General features: G+C 47.5%; 1 protein-coding gene and 2 non-coding genes across 3 annotated transcripts; 1 reads left to right on the top strand and 2 right to left on the bottom strand.

Moving 5' to 3' along the window:
• Nucleotides 1-2,319: 2,319 nt before the first annotated feature.
• Trnae-cuc (transfer RNA glutamic acid (anticodon CUC)) lies at nt 2,320-2,391 on the bottom strand. The gene has a single exon. It is a non-coding gene; the product is annotated as a tRNA-Glu (tRNA).
• A 5,543-nt stretch (nt 2,392-7,934) lies between these two features.
• LOC128109456 (GTPase HRas-like) lies at nt 7,935-8,537 on the top strand. The gene has a single exon (XM_052736622.1). The coding sequence runs from the start codon at nt 7,965-7,967 to the stop codon at nt 8,535-8,537; it is 573 nt and encodes a 190-aa protein (XP_052592582.1). The 5' UTR covers nt 7,935-7,964.
• An 835-nt stretch (nt 8,538-9,372) lies between these two features.
• Trnae-cuc (transfer RNA glutamic acid (anticodon CUC)) lies at nt 9,373-9,444 on the bottom strand. The gene has a single exon. It is a non-coding gene; the product is annotated as a tRNA-Glu (tRNA).
• Between the last annotated feature and the right edge of the window lie 8,057 nt (nt 9,445-17,501).

The raw sequence follows: 17,501 nt of genomic DNA, 5'->3' as shown, positions 1-17,501 counted from the left end.
CCTACACGTTTTCAAATTATCTGACTGGCATGGGGTTCAGCCTCTGCATGCTGACTTCCAGGAAGCTCCCGCCCCCGAGTGTTGGGGGGTGGGGAAGTTTCAACTCGGTGACTCTACTGTCTTCTTATTCAGTGCTGACTTCTCAGCTCCAGTGGAGCAGCATCAAGGATTGTCCCTGCACAGCCAAGGTTTCATCTTGCTGGGTCCGGACTCTTGGTCATAATCCACAGATGATTCTTCAGCCCTGGCTGAGCAGGACCACACCTTCTTCATTCCAAACACCCGAAGGGCCCCAACGGAGTTCTTTCAGGGACTTCCTATGTGCCCGCTGAAACTTCAGGTGCCCTCTAGTGGTCAGTGTCAACATGGCTCTCGACATTCCCTTCCAAGCTGCCCAGGAGGAGCACAGCCAGCTTGGAGCAGTCAGGTGCTTTGCCTGCCTGCCCACAGTTCAAAGGCCTTTCAGAATCCTGGGGAAGGCAAGGTGATCAGGTCTGTCACAGCAAGACTCCACTCCAGGAACCAGGTTCCTCCTGAGTCAGGGTTTGTATTATTGCGATCAAACACCGTGACCAAAAGCAACTTGGGTGGAGAAGCCTTTGTTTCACCTTAAGGCTCCTAAGTCCCTCCCAGAGGGAAGCCAGGGTAGGGTCCCGGAGGCGGGAACTGCTGTAGTAGCTGTCTGTGGGAGAGTGCTCCCTACTGGCTTGCTCAGCCAGCTGTCCTACACAGCTCAGGATTGCCTGCCCAGGGGTGGGGCAGCCCCTAGCCACAACTCACCAGACCGTCATGCCGTGCCCGCCCCCTTCCCCGCACCCCAACACCATCCCTACTTACGCCCCGTGGGCTGTCCCACATCCATCACTCATGGCAGGCACACGCTATAGAGACGTTTTCTCACGGTACAGTCCCTCTGCCCAGAGCTGTCACGTTGCCCAAACCCAGCCAGCACAGAGCCAGCCACACCTGCATCCCTGCTGTTGGCGTTGGATGTCCCCGTTTGGATGACAGCTAGCGAAGGATTGTCTGCTGTCTGCCCCCCCCCCCCCCCATTCCCGCCGCCGGTCCCCTCAGGTCTTCTCTCCGAGTCACACTGGTGGCCAGGGGGCGGCTGGACAGACCCTTCCGAGATGCCGCTTCACACTGGTGTCTCCAGTCGCCCGGGAATGGGAGGGCTTCTGGGACAGGGGAGGGCTGGAGTCCGGGGGGAAAAGGCTCTGTTTGGGCTCCCCAGGATCTGCTGGCATCTCCCACTGTGCCTGCGATTCCGGCGGAGCTCAATCCAGCCGTCAGCACTCAAGGATCTGACTCTGGCCTCGGACTTGCTGGCATGGTCAGGACCGAGGGGACCCACCCGGCGGTGGACCCAACAGGGGGACGGAGGTTCCGCTTCAGTTTTCCGACTCACACCTGTGCCTGCACCTCTTCCCCACACCCATGTGTCCCGGTCCCCAAGGAGCAGGAGAAACAGGGGCATTTCAAATGCCAAACTTGCCCTCAGCTCTCCTTAGATGCTCTAGGGGCTTTCGAGGGAGGAAACTGGGGCTGGGGACACGCACTGCTGGCACCGGCAGCGGTGGCGCTCAGTAAGGTAACCACAGCAGATGCTTTTCGCCTTGACCTGGTTGTCTGTCCCGCACTAACACCTCCCCACGGCAACCCCACGACACAACTCATATCCCGTCCCTCCCCATCTCAACCCAACACCAACCTGGAGTTTTCCAAGATATACATGAAAATATAACATACGTACACACACACACACACACACACACACACACACACACACAGAAAAGAAGGGCTCCATTTGTTTGAAGCAGAGGTTGAGTTGTGAAGATCAGGGTAAAGCACACAGGGAGCCTGTGAGGAGGCAGGTGAGTCAGGTGGGGCAGGTGGGACTTCTTCTGGACCTCAGAGCAGGCGGGGGAGGGAGGTAGAGACTCTGTGGGGTCCAGGAGTGGCTCGGAAGCGTGTGCTCCAGGGCTGCGTGGTGGGTGGGTGTGGCCGCGTCATGGTGGCGGTGTGTTAGCTGGGCAGGACGGGAAGCAGCAAGGCTGAGCTGTCCAGGCGCAGAGTTGGCTTCTTGTGTGAGAGACGGTGGGCGGCAGTGGGAAGCTAGGCAAAGGGTGGGCTGTGCAGACAGGGAGCGGGCTATGTTGTGGTGGGTGGGGGCATGAGAGCAGCAGGGGCGAGCAGAGCCACGATGCCCCTGAACAAAAGGGAGGTGTGTGGTTTGTTGGTGCCAAGGATCCCGCGTGAGGTGGCAGAGGAGACAGAGGGCTTGGAGGAGGCGAGGGTCCAGAGAGAAAGAAGAAAGGCTTCCCTGACCTGGAATCGAACCTGGGCCGCGGCGGTGAGAGCACCGAATCCTAACCACTAGACCATCAGGGAGCATCAGTATACTTGGCGGTCCTGACACTCGCCTCTGGGGGCCAGGCTGATAGGAAGCCTCTAAGCCAGAATGCCAGCCCGCCTGCCTGGTGCGACAGCTGATGGCCTGGCCGCTGTTTGAATGCCTGCCAGGGAAGGATTGCCCGCTGTCTGTTTCCCTCCAGCCTTCTCTCACCGCTGTTCAGGGAGCGGCCGGACAGACCTTTCCCAGATGCCACTTCACACTGGTGTCTCCCGGTGCCCGGGACTGGGAGGGCTTCTGGGACAGGGGAGGGCTGGAGTCTGTGGGGCATACATGGGCTGCAAAGAGCGTGCCGAAAGAAATTTAGATAAATAGAGCTTAAGCTTTAAGCTGTTTGTGCAGAGAGTGGATACAAATGGTACCAGAAAAAGTTAGTTTAAGCTGTTTGTACAGAGAATAGATACAAAGGATGGTTAAAAGAAACTTAACTTGGGTCGTTTGTGTGGAGATTAAAGACAAATAGTGAGAAAGGAAGTTAGCTCAAGTTATTTATGCTAAAAACAGGAGATGATGTCAGGGCATAAACAACTTGTAAATAGGGTGATCTTTACAATGATTGGTTGGTTCCTTCATCCCCGCCCCCCAAGGGTTCTGAGGTTTTCTGGTATAAAAGAGGCTTACTGCCCATCAATAAAGGAGTTCTTGCTTGATTGACTCCCCACTGAGTCTGATTGTCTCTGGGTAAGAGGGAGGCTGGGGAATGGGCAAGCTGTGTGCACTTGCCTTTCCTGGGTTCCAGGCTACCTCTTCCCAGGTGACCTAAGTTCCGGGTGGGGCAGGTCCCCACAGCTGGCACCCTAAACGTGGGGCTTGAAGTACTTTGGCCGAGGCCAAGTGGTCTTCCAGGGTAAGTGAAACCCTCAGTATGGGTAATGCTATTTTTCCAAAAAATTCCCAAGAGCCAGGGGAAGCCAGGGAAGGCAAAGAGGACCAAGAGGGTGAAGAGACCAAGTTTAAAGTCATCCCCTCTGCACCTTATGATCCATATGCCCCGAAGGAGCAGGGCCCCCTGCCTTATATCCTTGAAACAGGGGAATGCTCCTTGCCATATACTACCCTTACAAGGGACCTATGTGACTGGGGTACCTATCACTGGCCATCAGCCAGGGATGGGGAAGCCAGTGGCACAGGGCCCCAAGAACAGACCCTCCAGTCATTTCCCGTTAATCTGGGCCCCAGCCCTAATAGGCCACAAGAATGGTACCCATGGGAGGCTAAAGACCTTAAAGAACTCCACAGGCAGTGGCAGAGGATGGGCCAAATGCCCCTTGGTCCCAGACCCTACTGCAAGATATTGCATATAATCCTTGTGTCCCCAAGGATTGGCTGGACCTGGCTAAGGCTGTCCTCTCAAGCACCCAATATATCAAATGGTGCGCCCACTATAAGGAGGAATGTGGAGTCCAAGCAGAGGCCAATCGAGCTGCTCAGCCTGCGATCCCGATTACTTACGGCATGTAGGCAGGAACTGCTGATGGGTACTCTACTGGGGTCCAGCAGGCCACGGTCCCAGCGCCATACCGAGGCCAGGTGCAACAGGCAGGACTAGCAGCCTGGGGAAAGCTAGATGAAGGACCTACAGAACCCCCTATAGCTGGAGTTAGGCAGAAGCCTAATGAGAGCCTACCAGAATTTATAGACCAGGTCCAACAAAGCATTAATCGCAAACTACCAACTGGACCCCTCCGGGGCCAATTTACAAAGATTCTGGTCTGGGATGGAATGAATACAGAACACCGTGCTGCCTGCGCAGGGCTGAAAGAGACTTCCATGGGCCGGTGGGTGGTAGCCACACAAGATCTAGGCACCCAGCATCAACCAGAACCAGATGCTGGCCTTAGCGTTGCATTCCCAGACGGCCGCCCTGGCTGAGGCTTTTTCACGGGCCCTGGCAACCCAGAGTCTTCGAAGCCTACGACCCGGGGGGCCTGCTTTAAATGTGGGTAGGAGGGACATTTTAAGCGAGAGTGTCCTCTGCAACAGCCTCCCAGTGGCCAAAAAAGGGCCTTAGGTCGGTCAAGAGAAATAAGGCACCCTACCACCCCCTGCCCTAGGTGTCGGAAGGGATATATCATTGGAGAAAAGACTGTAGATCAACGTTTGATATCAATGGGAAGCCTTTAAACTAGAACAGGGGCACCCTCTAGCCCCGTCAACCAAAGGAGGAGCCCCCCTTAAGAGGGGGGAGGCACGGCCCTCCGGAGTGGCCCATGTCAACTGGCCCAGGTCACCGCCCCAAGATGAGTGTTGTTATAGGTGGAAAAAGGTTCCACTTTCTAGTGGATACAGGAGCTGACAGGACAGTAATCCGCCGGGAGGAGGTGCCCCCTCATTGGGACTTAGAAGCTGGACCCCAAATACTTGGGGTGGGGGTGGGGGAACACCCAGTCCTTAGAGACAGTTGCACTCCTTAAATGGACCAGCCCAGATGGAGAACAGGGCAAGATACGCCCACTTGTGGCAGATAACCTCACGGCCAACCTTCTGGGACAGGACATGTTATCCCAAATGGATGCAGTGCTCACCACTGACCATCGGGCCTTTTATGATGACATTTTGGAGGAAGAAGAGGCCCAAGGCAAGGGATGGGGAATAGAGAAGATAAAGGGTGAGGACTTCTTCACCCATTACAGGAATGACCCTAATAAGCCTACTCAGGTCTACCCCCAATCCTAGAGGCCACTGCCCCCCGGGTAACCCCTATTAGGTGGAAACTGGGTAACCCGATATGGGTGGAACAGTGGCCACTTACTAGACCTAAGTTAGAGGTGCTTCATATTCTAGTCAAGGAACAATTGGACCTTGGGCATGTACGCCCTTCCATGATCCCTTGGAATACACCTGTTTTTGTCATCAAAAAGGCCTCTGGAGCCTGGCGTATGCTGCAGGACCTAAGAAGAGTAAATGAAAGGATGGAACTGGTGGGCAGCCCTCTGAGGGGTCTGCCCTGGGTCCCAGCCATACCTGCTGAGTATGCCCTGGTGGTAATAGATGTTAAGGACTGTTTTTATCTCTATTCCCCTCCACCCAGACGACTGTTCTAAATTTGCCTTCTCCATTCCTTCCCTTAATTTTTCTCAACCTGATCAGAGGTTTGAGTGGACTGTGTTACCCCAGGGAATGGCCAATAGCCCAGCTTTCTGTCAACAATACCTAGCCACCTTATTAGGGCCCCTGTTAAGGAAGGATGGGTCACTTACCTATATCTATATGGATGACATCATTTTGGGACATAGGGACCCCTCCCACTTGCAAGATCTGGTGTACAAAGTGCTAGAACAACTGCAGAAAGGAGGATTCACAGTAGCCCCCAACAAAGTTCACAGGGTGGCACCCTTTAAGATTCTTGGTACAGAGCTTACTCTGACCCGAGCATGCCCACTCAAGCCCAAGCTGGATGTCCCTGCATCCTTGACCCTAACTCAGTTACAGAGTGTTCTGGGAGAAATCAACTGGTTACTGCCCTGGATTCCCATTTCCAAAGAGGACCTTGTACCCTTGTTCTCCTTGCTGAAAGGCAAGAAACCTCGGGATATCATTGTCCTCACACCTGAACATCGGGCCATTCTCCTGCAGATTCAGGAGACCCTTGATAAGGTCTCCCTAAGGAGATATTCTTTTGATCTTCCCATCTCCCTCTGGTTATTCACAACTGCCACCCTAATCTCAGCGGTACTGGTACAGGAGGGAGAGCCTTTTGAATGGGTCCACGCCTCCCTGGGGAGTGCGCCTCGAGTGTACTCTCAGGCTGATCAGCTTGCAGATGCTATAATCAGAGGTAGAACACAAGCCCAGAGACACTTAGGAATTGACCCTCAATCTATTGTCTTCCCTTTTCGGATGGCTGATGTGGAATGGCTTTCCAGAGCTAATGCCCGGCTCGCACTCTCCCTTGAAGGGTTCTTAGGGTCCCTTGGCTGCCATTATGGGCCTTCCCCATGGACAGTCATGCTCTGGAGACTCCCGTTAAAACTTCCTCAACTGTTCCCATCAGAACTCATCCCAGATGCCCTTCATGTATTCACAGATGGGGGCAGAGCAGGCCATTTTCTGAGATGATTGGGACTCCCCAGACCTGTAGGAGTTCCGACCCTGCCAGGGATCAGCACAATATAAAGAAATGTTGGCAGTTATCATGGCTCTTCAAAATGTTCAGGGGCCTTTCAATCTATATTCTGACAGCCTATATGTGGTGAATTTGCTACCACATATGCCCCAAGCACACATTCGCCTGGATGCAAACCCTATCTCTCCGTTAATGATGAGCCTCAGGGGATTGGTGGAGGGAAGGGAGCATCCCATTCATGTGTCACACCTGAGAGGGCACTCCAGGCTTCCAGGGTTTTTGGCTAGGGGAAATAGTTGGGTGGATGAATTGGCCTCTGGGACCCAAATGCTTACATTACAGGAGGCCACTAACTTGCATGACCTGACCCACCTTAATTGGAGGGGCTTGCAACATAGGTTCCCTCACATACCTGTTAAAGATCTCAAAAAAATAATACATACATGCAAGGCCTGCCAGCCCTTTCTCAGAGTGCCTCCCCTACAGACACCAGGGGTCAACCCTAGAGGGCTGAAGCCAAATGTCCTTTGGCAAACTGATGTTACTCATTTCTCGCCCTTTGGCAAACTTAAGTACATTTTTGTATCAATAGACACCTTTTCAGGGGCCTGCTGGGCCACAGCCCACATGGGAGAAAGGACCAAACATGCACATTCCCATTTCCTTCAATGTTTTGCTACTCTGGGCCTGCCATCACAAATTAAAACAGATAATGGACCTTGCTTCACCAGCAGGGCCATGACAGAGTTCTTTGAGCAATGACATATAAAACACACCACAGGAATCCCCCACAATCCTCAAGGGTAGGCAATCATTGAAAGAAACCACCAATGCCTTAAAGAACAGCTTTTAAAACAAAAAGGTGGAGTAACCCCCCATATTCAGTTACATCAGGCCTTATTCACTATTAATATTTTGAATCTGTCCAAAGGAGCCAATGAAACCAGATTTCAAAAACATTGGGGTCAATCAAACCCCAAACCTCAGATTCAAGTACGATGGAGGGACCCTCTAACACTTCAGTGGAGGGGACCAGATCCCCTACTTACTATGGAGAGGGGGTATGGTTGCGTCTTCCCCTTTGGAGAAACAGCCCCAATTTGGCTCCCAGCCAGAAATCTAAAATTTCTTCCCACCCCTCCACAACAGGAAGATGCCCAAGGTCAGGTTGACTAACAAGGAAAAAATAACATAGGTTTGTCAACCCTTCCTAAAGGCACCCCCTTTTACAAACGCAGGGAGTTAACCCCAGAACCAAATATCCTCTGATAAATAGCTGCTAAATTTAAATATGTTTTTGTTTTAATAGAACAAAAGAGGGAATTAGCACCCATATGCAGTTATTCTGCACCCTGAGGCCATCACACTCTGGCCTCAGGGCTACAAGGACACCAGCAACGGCCCCAATCAGGGCCTTCTGCTCCCCAGCCACTCCTTCGTGCCCCTTGTGGGGCAGGAGCTTCTGGAGTGACAGTTCCTACAAAAATGATGACAGAATACAGGCTTGCGGTGGTGGGTGCCGGAGGTGTGGGAAAGAGTGCCCTGACTATCCAGCTGATCCAGAATCGTTTTGTGGATGAATATGACCCCGCCATAGAGGACTTCCATCGGAAACAGGTGGTAATTGATGGGGAGGCATGTCTGCTGGACATCTTAGACACAGCGGGTTTGGAGGAATGTGGTGCCGTGAGGGACCAATGCATCCACACAGGGGAGGGTTTCCTCTGTGTGTTTGCCATCAACAGCACCAAGTCCTTTAACAACATCCATCAGTACAGGGAGCACATCAAATGGATAAAGGACTCGGATGATGTGCCAATGGTGCTGGTGGGGAACAAGTGTGACCTGGCCACTCGTACTGTTAAGTCTTGGCAGGCCCAGGACCTTGCCTGCAACTATGGCATCCCCTACATCGAAACATCAGCCAGGACCCGGCAGGGTGTGGAGGATGCCTTCTCCACACTTGTCCGTGAGATTCGGCAACACAAACTACGGGAGCTAAACCCTCCTGATAGGAGTGGCCCTGGCTACATGAGCTGCAAGTGTGTGCTATTGTGACATCAGATGGCGGTACTCCAGCTGATGGTCGTCCTGCTCTTCCTGGCTCCTGCTACAGCCCAGATATCTCGTTCCCACACCACCGCTGCCCCCACATCTTTCAGCCTCCCCCTCTTCCCTTGAGCAGCCTCTGACACCCATCCCAGGATAACTCTACCACCTGCTTCCAGTATCCGCTACCACTTCCCAGGGCCCCACTACTGGCTCCTCAACGTCCTCGGAGCCTGGGGACAATGGCAACTGCAGCTGCTCTCCCAGGCCTAGATGGGCTCCACTCTGAGGCTGCTGCTCCCCTTTGGTGGTTGTCCCGGGGTTCCCGCATCTCCAAGACCCCCTCCTTTGCTGGTGTCAGCCTCTGCTGGGCTTTCTTTGGGGGATTCTCTGAGCATACACCATGTGGAAATGCCAAGCCTCGGCTGTTCCCACGATCCACCCCTTCCGGTCGCAGTGGGGTTCACCCGGGCTGCACCTTTGCTCATGTCCCCTTTCAGCCTCTCTCTGGGGACTCCAGACCCACCGCGCATCTCCAAGCCTCTGCTGCTCTCTGGGATCCATCCTTCCACACCATCAATGCCATCACCATATAGCCAAATCCTACAGGTTGTGGTGGGTGGGGGCATGAGAGCAACAGGGGCGAGCAGAGGCGCGATGAACCTGAACAAAAGGGAGGTGTGTAATTTGTTGTTGCCAAGGATCTGGCCTGGAGTGGCAAGAGGAGACAGAGGGCTTGGAGGAGACGAGGGTGCCTTTGTTGTTGCCAAGGATCTGGCCTGGAGTGGCAAGAGGAGACAGAGGGCTTGGAGGAGACGAGGGTGCCGAGAGGAAGAAGAAAGGCTTCCCTGACCGGGAATCGAACCCGGGCCGCGGCGGTGAGAGCGCCGAATCCTAACCACTAGACCACCAGGGAGCATAATCTATACCAGACGATCCAGACACTTGCCTCCCAGAGGCCAGCTGACAGCCTCTAAGCCAGAATGTCCGCCCGCCCGCCCGACCTCCCGCCAGCCGGAGGCGTGAACCTATGGCCTGGCACTACCGGCTCTACCAGGATGCCATTCGGGGCTCGCGGGCACCTGCGCCTACTCCTGCCCTGCCGGCTGCCCTTTAGCGATCTGCCACCAAGCCACGCGCCTCCTCTTAAGGCAACTACAAACTTAAAGAATCTCTTAGCTTCATCATTACCATTAACAGGTTAACATAAATATTGCTATACATAGTCGCAATTCTCTCAATCTTACAACACAAAGCAAACTCTTAACAGAACCATTTGAATTAGCATATATGGTGCTATATATAGTTAACAATTTTCTCCATCTTACAACTTTAACTCAATCATTTGAATTTTCTTGCTAACAGAACACAGGAAAAACTTCGATGTATTCACATCAAACTTAAATATTTCCTTAACTCCACAAAACCAGGGTGCATTAATATCAATAGGTTTCTGCAAACATAATTCAATCTCATAACTCCTCCTTTTCTTTATAATTTTTTAAACAAAATCTCAAACCTAGTTAGAGGAACCCAAACTTATACAATTCCTACAAACCCATATTGAAAATCAATATTCTCAGTCTAACCATTAACACACTTTGAAAACTTTTAGCAAAACATCCAAAAGCAGTTTCTTAATAAAACGCTTTACACACTTTAAAAGTAGTCTTAGTATACCCCATATGCATTTCTTACTAACAAAACATGACATTAATCCACCCAAAGAAAATTTTTTTAAATTAAATAGACTAAGGAATATTAACTCTCCCTTTTATAATTTTTTAAGCAAAAACTCAAGCCTAGTTATAAAACCCAAACTTCTGTTTAAACAGTTCCATTTGTAACACAAAACCAGTTCCATAAGTAATTCCATTTTTACATAAACAGTTCCACAAAACAATTCGTGAATCTCCAGTTAATAAAGCATATATGCATACACAAAACTGCATCTTGATTCTAGGTAGAAATAAATTTCTTCATTTAAACAGTTCCATTATTAACCCAATTCCAGAAAGCAGTTTCTAGGTCATTACTATAAGTAAACTCAAAATTGTCCCATTGCAATGAAATCTCTATTGTTCATTTCATTTCTTAAGTCCCAAAATTCAAATGATAAATTCTGGTACTAGCCTACCAAATATGAGAAATCCATAACCAAAATCTTTTTGTAATTTTATCTCATTTTAAGTTCAAAAAGTTCAAACAAGAAATAAACTCTGGTATCAGGCTTTCACTTCCAAATATGAAGAGACGTATTTCAACCAAAACTTTTAGCAGTTAACAATTTTTGTTCAAACAAGAATCTCTGAACTTTTATTCTTAAGCCAGAGACCTTTTTAGGTACAGTAGTATTCTAAACCGCACCATTTTTGATGTTAGCTCAGGTTTTTCTGTGTTGCGTCTGTTTTCCACGGATCTCAGCTGCGGATGCCTTGTGCTGGTTCTGGCGTCCGCCATTCTTAGCTTCTTAGCAGCTTCTGGAGCTTTTGAAACCATTCAGACTGCCTACTTTGCAGTCTACTGAGACACTAACCTTCTTTGTCTCGGGTTCTTTCACCATATACATGAAGAATAGATTCACAGTTAACAGCTACACTTTTTTTTTTTTTTTTTTTTTTTTACAAATTCACATAACATTAACATCTACTTATTTATACTCTTTAAGGGAACTATAGAACTACTTTAGCAAATATATTTCTTATTACTTCTTATCTTATTTCTTATTTAAACTTTCATTTACAACTAGCATCTTTACTCCTTAAAAGCTTATTACTACATGTCTTAATACTACCTTAGATATTTCTTGCAAGCTTATATTTTATTTTTATTTTTATTTTATTGGTGTTTTGCCTGTATGTAGGTCTATGTGAGGAGTTACAGACAGTTGTTAGCTGCCATGTGGGTGCTGGGAATTGAACCCAGGTCCTCTGGAAGAGCAGTTAGTGCTCTTAACCACTGAGCCATCTCTCCAGCCCCCCCCCCCAAGCTTATATTCTTAAAGGAACTCTATAGATCTATTTTACAAACTTATATAGGGCTACAATTAGCATATATTTAACTTAGCGAACACTTAATGATTTCTTAACACAGAGATCTAACAAGAGAATTTTTACAAACTCACATATCTTATTTTCATCTTTTTCTATTTCTTACTCTTAATTATTATCACTCTCTATTAGAAAGAATCTCTTAACTGGACAGGAAGTACGTACATCATTTCTAAAGTTTAGAGTTTATAGTCAGCTTTGTTATAAAGCACTGGGATTTAGTGAGTGTTGTTATAGAACTGTGATACTTGTTGCTAGGGGACTGTAAACTTCCCAGGATGATGCCACAGTCCAAAGTTGCCAGTTCTCTCAGTCGTTCCGGACCGGCAGAGATGCACTGTCAGCGGTAGATGGTTTGTAACTAGAGGCTGTCCCTTCACCCAAATTCATAATAGTTCCCTTAAGTGCTTCAATTCAGACAAACGTTACAGCAGTACTTTTGGTTTGTTTTACCGAAAAACTTCACTTCACGCTGAGGGTGAATTACTGTATTTAGCTGCTGTAAAGCTCTTCACCAAATACAGCACAGCTATTAGGTGATATAAAGTATTTTTCTAAAGAAGCTAGTAAAGCCAAAAGCGGCACAGCTCCGAACTCTATTTCCTCACTGTTTACATTAACCAGTGACAAAACCTCAGAAATACTAATCGAGCCACTTTCATTCTGGTTCCTTTATCGGAACGTCATTGGAGCTGACCCTTCCTTAGGTCCACGCTCCTTACCAGACGCTCCAGTAGCACCGAGCTTCATTCTCCTCTTGTGAAAAAACACAAACATGTCCTCGACCCCATATTAAAACAGGATCAGGACCCTTCCGTAATCCCAAGCAGGGATCTTTCCATTTCACTTGAGCAAAAGTCGCTTGGGTGCCACTGTGCCAAAATCTATCTGCGGCAGACTGTTCATAGACATCCATATTCAAAAAGTTCAGAACAAAAAGAGCATGATTTAATGCATCATGTGGCGATTGAGGGTAAATTTTTTCCTTTTTTATATTTATTTTTTGAAATTGTATTTTAAGACTGCTATGAGCCCTTTCCACAATACCTTGTCCCTGAGGATTATAAGGAATGCCTGTTTTATGTACGATTTCCCATTGAGTACAAAATTGTTGAAATGCCTTACTACTATATCCAGAACCATTATCAGTTTTAATAACTTTTGGTATACCCATATACAAAAAACACTTCAAGCAGTGCATAGTTACATGTTTTGTAGCTTCCCCAGGTTGTGCACGAGCCATTAAAAATCCTGAATAAGTGTCGATGGTCACATGGACATATCTTAATTTGCCAAATTCTTTAATATGTGTAACATCCATTTGTCATAGATGATTGGGAAGAAGATAGAGGGTTTACCCCTAAGTGAGGGACAGAAAAATATTTTGGACATACCCCACATGGTTTAACTATTTGACAGCCGCTTCTTTGGTAAGACTGAATTGCTTTCTTAAGCTTTTGCTATTTTGATGAAGAGCATGTGACTGTTGAGCCATTTCCACTTGGGAAATTGCTACTATCTTTGTTAACTTATCAGCCATCGCATTACCCTCAGCTAAAAGACCAGGAAGATTGGAGTGAGCTCTAATATGGCCCACAAAGCATGGCAGCTTTCTTTTGTTAATAGCGTCTTGAATTTGTTGAAACATTTTGACTTTATTGTTGGTAGTTCCAATATTTAAAAACTGTTACTATTCAAAGGAATCAAGAACATAGATGTTCTTTCATGAAACAAATCCTTCATTAGCTTACTTTGAGAAAAAGTATTTTCAGGATTTAGTATTTTCACTTCATTAGCTTTAACTCCTGATGTTATCATTATTAGCAGCTGTAATATTTAGCATGGATTTCTTATAAGAAACTTTCAGGTGAAGCAACTATTTTTTAAGACAGCTAGATTTTCTGAAGTTTGTTCCAGTCTATAAAGCAGTCATTTCTTTTTGAATGCCTGTTTCCTTGTATCCTTATTAGATTTGCAAAGGAATTACTCATTGCAGGCAGTTTGTTCAAAAGGCAAAGAACTTTTATTAATTTCCACATAAGTTTCTTCTAAGACAACATTCAGTGTATAAACTGCTTTCTTAAAGATTTTAAAGAGGCTTGTTTGCGCTTAAAGGTAGCTTTTTGTCATCCAACTACCCTAAAAACTTTGCACAGCTATGAGGGTAAATAAGGCATTTTACCAACGGAGCTCCAAACCGCGAAACAACTACTTCCATATCCTTTCAATTTTTCAATGGAAATAACACTTAAACTCTTAGACGATTTTTCTCCTTATTCTTTTAAAAGCTGTATTTTATGTTTACCATGAACGTATTTTCGAGCTGACAAAAGTGTTTCAGGGCAATGTCACCATCTTTAGTGGAAAAACTACCTTTCCCAGAATGCATTTCCCTTATATCAGTCATTTCCCACAGTTCTTTTTGGGTCTGAGAGTCAACTGGTTCTTTTACCAGACTTGCTTACAAATTCTTGCCCGGGAAGTTTGAACAAAGTTTTTTGCTTTTGCAATGGGAGATTTGAACAAGCATTTTACATTTTCAGCCATGGCACATTGGGAGATTTCTATTCTCTCCTCAGCTGGCTTCAACAGGTGTCTCTCCTTCATTTGACACTGGCCCCCAAATTCAGACTGCACCTGCCTCATTAGCCGAGCATTGAGGTGGGCAATTTCTGATAGCAACTTTCCTGGGGGCTTGTGTTTGCCTTATCAAGTCAGTGAAAAACAAAAACATTTACAACGTCTTGTACAAGCTCCTTCAGAGAGATTTTTCTCCCACTGATCTCTCTCATTTTGCTTGTTCATTCCCCCTCAGATGCAGAGAGAGCTTCAGGTATCAGTCTGCGGCTCTGTACCTCTGCTAGCTGCTTTTGGAGGTAGGGACTTTTTTTCTCCCCACAAATCTGCCTCGAATTCTAGCAGTTGTTTCAGGTCATATATTTTCTGGGGAGGATTATGTACCTTCTCTGTTTCTTCAGTGTCTTTCTCCCTGACAGTTCCCAGTTTGGTCTCAATTTGTCCCCTCTACCCCAGAAACATTTCCCAATGCCACAGTGAGAGCGTCTTTGCTTCTGAAGGTCGGGGCTTTAGTCGGTTTCTGTTTTCGGGGTCTGAGGTTTGTGTTCATAAATCAAGCTTAGCCTGGGAGGTTTTTGCCATTTCTAAACTCCCAATAGGACAGGTGTTTTGCTTTATCAGGCCTTCACCTGTCCCAGTCCCCCAGTGGGTTGCATTTATTTGGGTGCTCAAGGACAGAGTTTAAGCCAGAGGCAATCACCCCTAGGGCTACACTCCCTCATCTCACCGGGAGTCAGTTGAAACAAACCTTTTCTCAAAGAGGTGCTTTCTCTGACAGAAAAGAAAACTTTACTCCTGGGTAGTTCTGTTCTGCCCTGGCTGGGCTCTTTCCCCAGACAGCATTCTGACTCAGCAGCACAACTGCTTCAGACACAGTTCAGCTTTACTGTTTTCCCAGAAAGGTCCTTTCTCTGATAAGCAAGCTTTTCTCAGATTTCCTTTTGCAGCTGTGGACTATCAACCCGGTACTTGTAGGAAAGTGGACAACTGTTCCGTTCCCACTGGCTTTAGCTTTGTTTGTTCATTAGCAATCTTCCCCTGGGTCCTGCACCTTCCTGCCTCAGCTCTGTGCTCCAGGAAGTTTACCACTGCAGGAATCCTAGTATCCCAGAAATGCACTCCAACTCAGAGACGCTGGCCAGTGGCCTCTGGGTTTTTGGTCAGAAGCTAGGATATAATGCTAATAGTTTTCATCGCTTCAGGGGATCTTTGAATTAGGACATTCGGGAGCACTTTTCATTCTGAAATGCTCACTCAGAAACAAAACCCTTGATGCCTTAGCTGGCTGTAACTGAAAAGCTTGGCTTTTTTTGCTTTTCTCAGGTAAAGTTTCCTGCCCTTTTGGGCTCTCTGTAGCTCTTTACCCACACTCACCCAAGCGTTTCCCCTCAGGGTACTCTGACCCACTGTCTTTTACTAGCTTGAAGAGACAGAGCTTAGAAGAGGTTTTTAGTAACTTGTCCCTGCCTCCTGCATTGCAGGGAGGATTTTTAAAGCTTGAAAGAACTTAGGTTTTGCTGTCTTAAGAGGTTTGTTGTTTTCCCTTAGAGCTAATCACAGGTGATCCCCATACTAATATCTTCAGGTAATTCTAATTTTTGTCCTTCTGAGAGAGAAAGATAAAGGCTTTAGTTTTTAAGTTTAAGAGAGCTTTTGAGAAAGATTAAGGCTTTTTAGAGAGTTTTTTTCCCCAAAAAATTTTCCAAGAAAAGCTTTTTAGTTTAAGAGAGTTTTTTCCCCCAGGACAAAGAAAGATCAACTTTTCCCAAAACTTCTAAACTTTAAACTTTGACTTCTTACACTCCCATTTTTGCCTCCTGCCAATTTCTCCTGCTGCTTGGACTTAGCATTTCAGCTGTCCCCAGGTCAAAAACTTCCATAGGAAACTTTTTCTTCCCCATAAGCTCAGAGAAGAGCTTTTTTACTACCCGCAAAGCCCAAAGAAAGTTTTCCCAGTTTGCGTTTATAGCCCCCAAAGTTAGAAAATTGTAGAGTTTTTCCTGTGTAGTTGCCTTATTTTTTTCTACACGATCTTACACTTCTGAGTTTTTCCTACACTATATTACTACGCTATACCTTATACTTATTTTTCACAGATATAGAGAAAGGGATAGAAGATAGAAAATTTTGACAGAAGAGAATTTTGCGCTGCAGCATCAGACATCCTTCCAGTCTGCTTTCCTTTTCTCTCAAGGATAAAACCCCTGCCTCTCAAAAAAAAAAAAATATATATATATATATATATATATATATATATATATATATTTTTTTTTTCTATAACACCGGCATGCCTTTCCAGTGGCAGGACTGCCTCACACTTTCGCCAAAAACTCTGTAATAAAACTATTATTTTCCTTTGTCTTTAGTCCCTATTACTTTGTCTTTAGTCCCTATTACTTTGTCTTTAGTCCCTCCCCTTTTTAGCCCCCACTTTTTTTCTTTAGTCCCTTTTTTTCTTTTTTTTTTAGTGCCTGTTCATGGCGCCATTCTGTGGGGTGTTTACGCACCACCCCCACAGTTCCCCAGAGTTTTCTTGAGCGTGAGAAGCAGGAAATATTAGATTGAAGGATTTATTGCGGAGAATCTTGAGGAGAGAAACAGATAGAAAATAAAGGATAGCCACGAGAGGGCCTGGAACCTATTCCAACCGGCCCCGACTGTCTCTGCCCCAGGGTTTTTATAGAGACGCCAAGGGGTGGAGCAAAAGACCTCCTCCCCCAGCACAGCCAAGTGCAGACCATCTCAGACACCTGCACTCAGGCCCGTGGTCTAATCATCGTCTATGCGGACCTGCTGGGTGAAGCCACGAGGAACCCGAGAACGGGCTCCTACAACCCACCGGGTGCTAAACCCAACAGGTGGACAGAGGTTCCGCTCCTGTTTTCCGACTCACACCTGCGCCTGCACCTCTTCTCCACACCCATGCGCCCGGGTCCCCAAGGAGCGGGAGAAACAGTGGCGTTACGACCGCCAGACTTGGCCTCAGTTCCGCCTAGACGCTCTAGGGGCTTTCGAGGAAACCAGGGCTGGGGACGCGAACTGCCCGCCCGGCGGCGGCGCTGGGTAAGGTAACCACACAAGATGCTTTTCGCTTCCACCCGGAGGCCGTCTGCCCCGCACTAACACCTTCCCACGGCAACCCCACGACACACCGCACGTCCCGTCCCTCCCCATCCCATCCCAACACCACCCTGGAGTTTTTCAAGATAGACATAAAAATATAACTTACGTACACACACACACTGAAAAAAATGGCTCCACTTGTTTGAAGCGGACGTTGAGTTGTGAAGATCAGGGTAAAGCTCACAGGGAGCCTGTGAGGAGGCAGGTGAGTCAGGTGGGGCAG

Source organism: Peromyscus californicus, unplaced genomic scaffold (assembly GCF_007827085.1).
Source record: "Peromyscus californicus insignis strain IS unplaced genomic scaffold, ASM782708v3 Scaffold_14__1_contigs__length_90479793_seg_2, whole genome shotgun sequence".
NCBI lineage: Eukaryota > Metazoa > Chordata > Mammalia > Rodentia > Cricetidae > Peromyscus > Peromyscus californicus.
The sequence above is the reverse complement of the archived record's forward strand: the minus strand, read 5'-3'. Positions and strand labels throughout refer to the sequence as shown.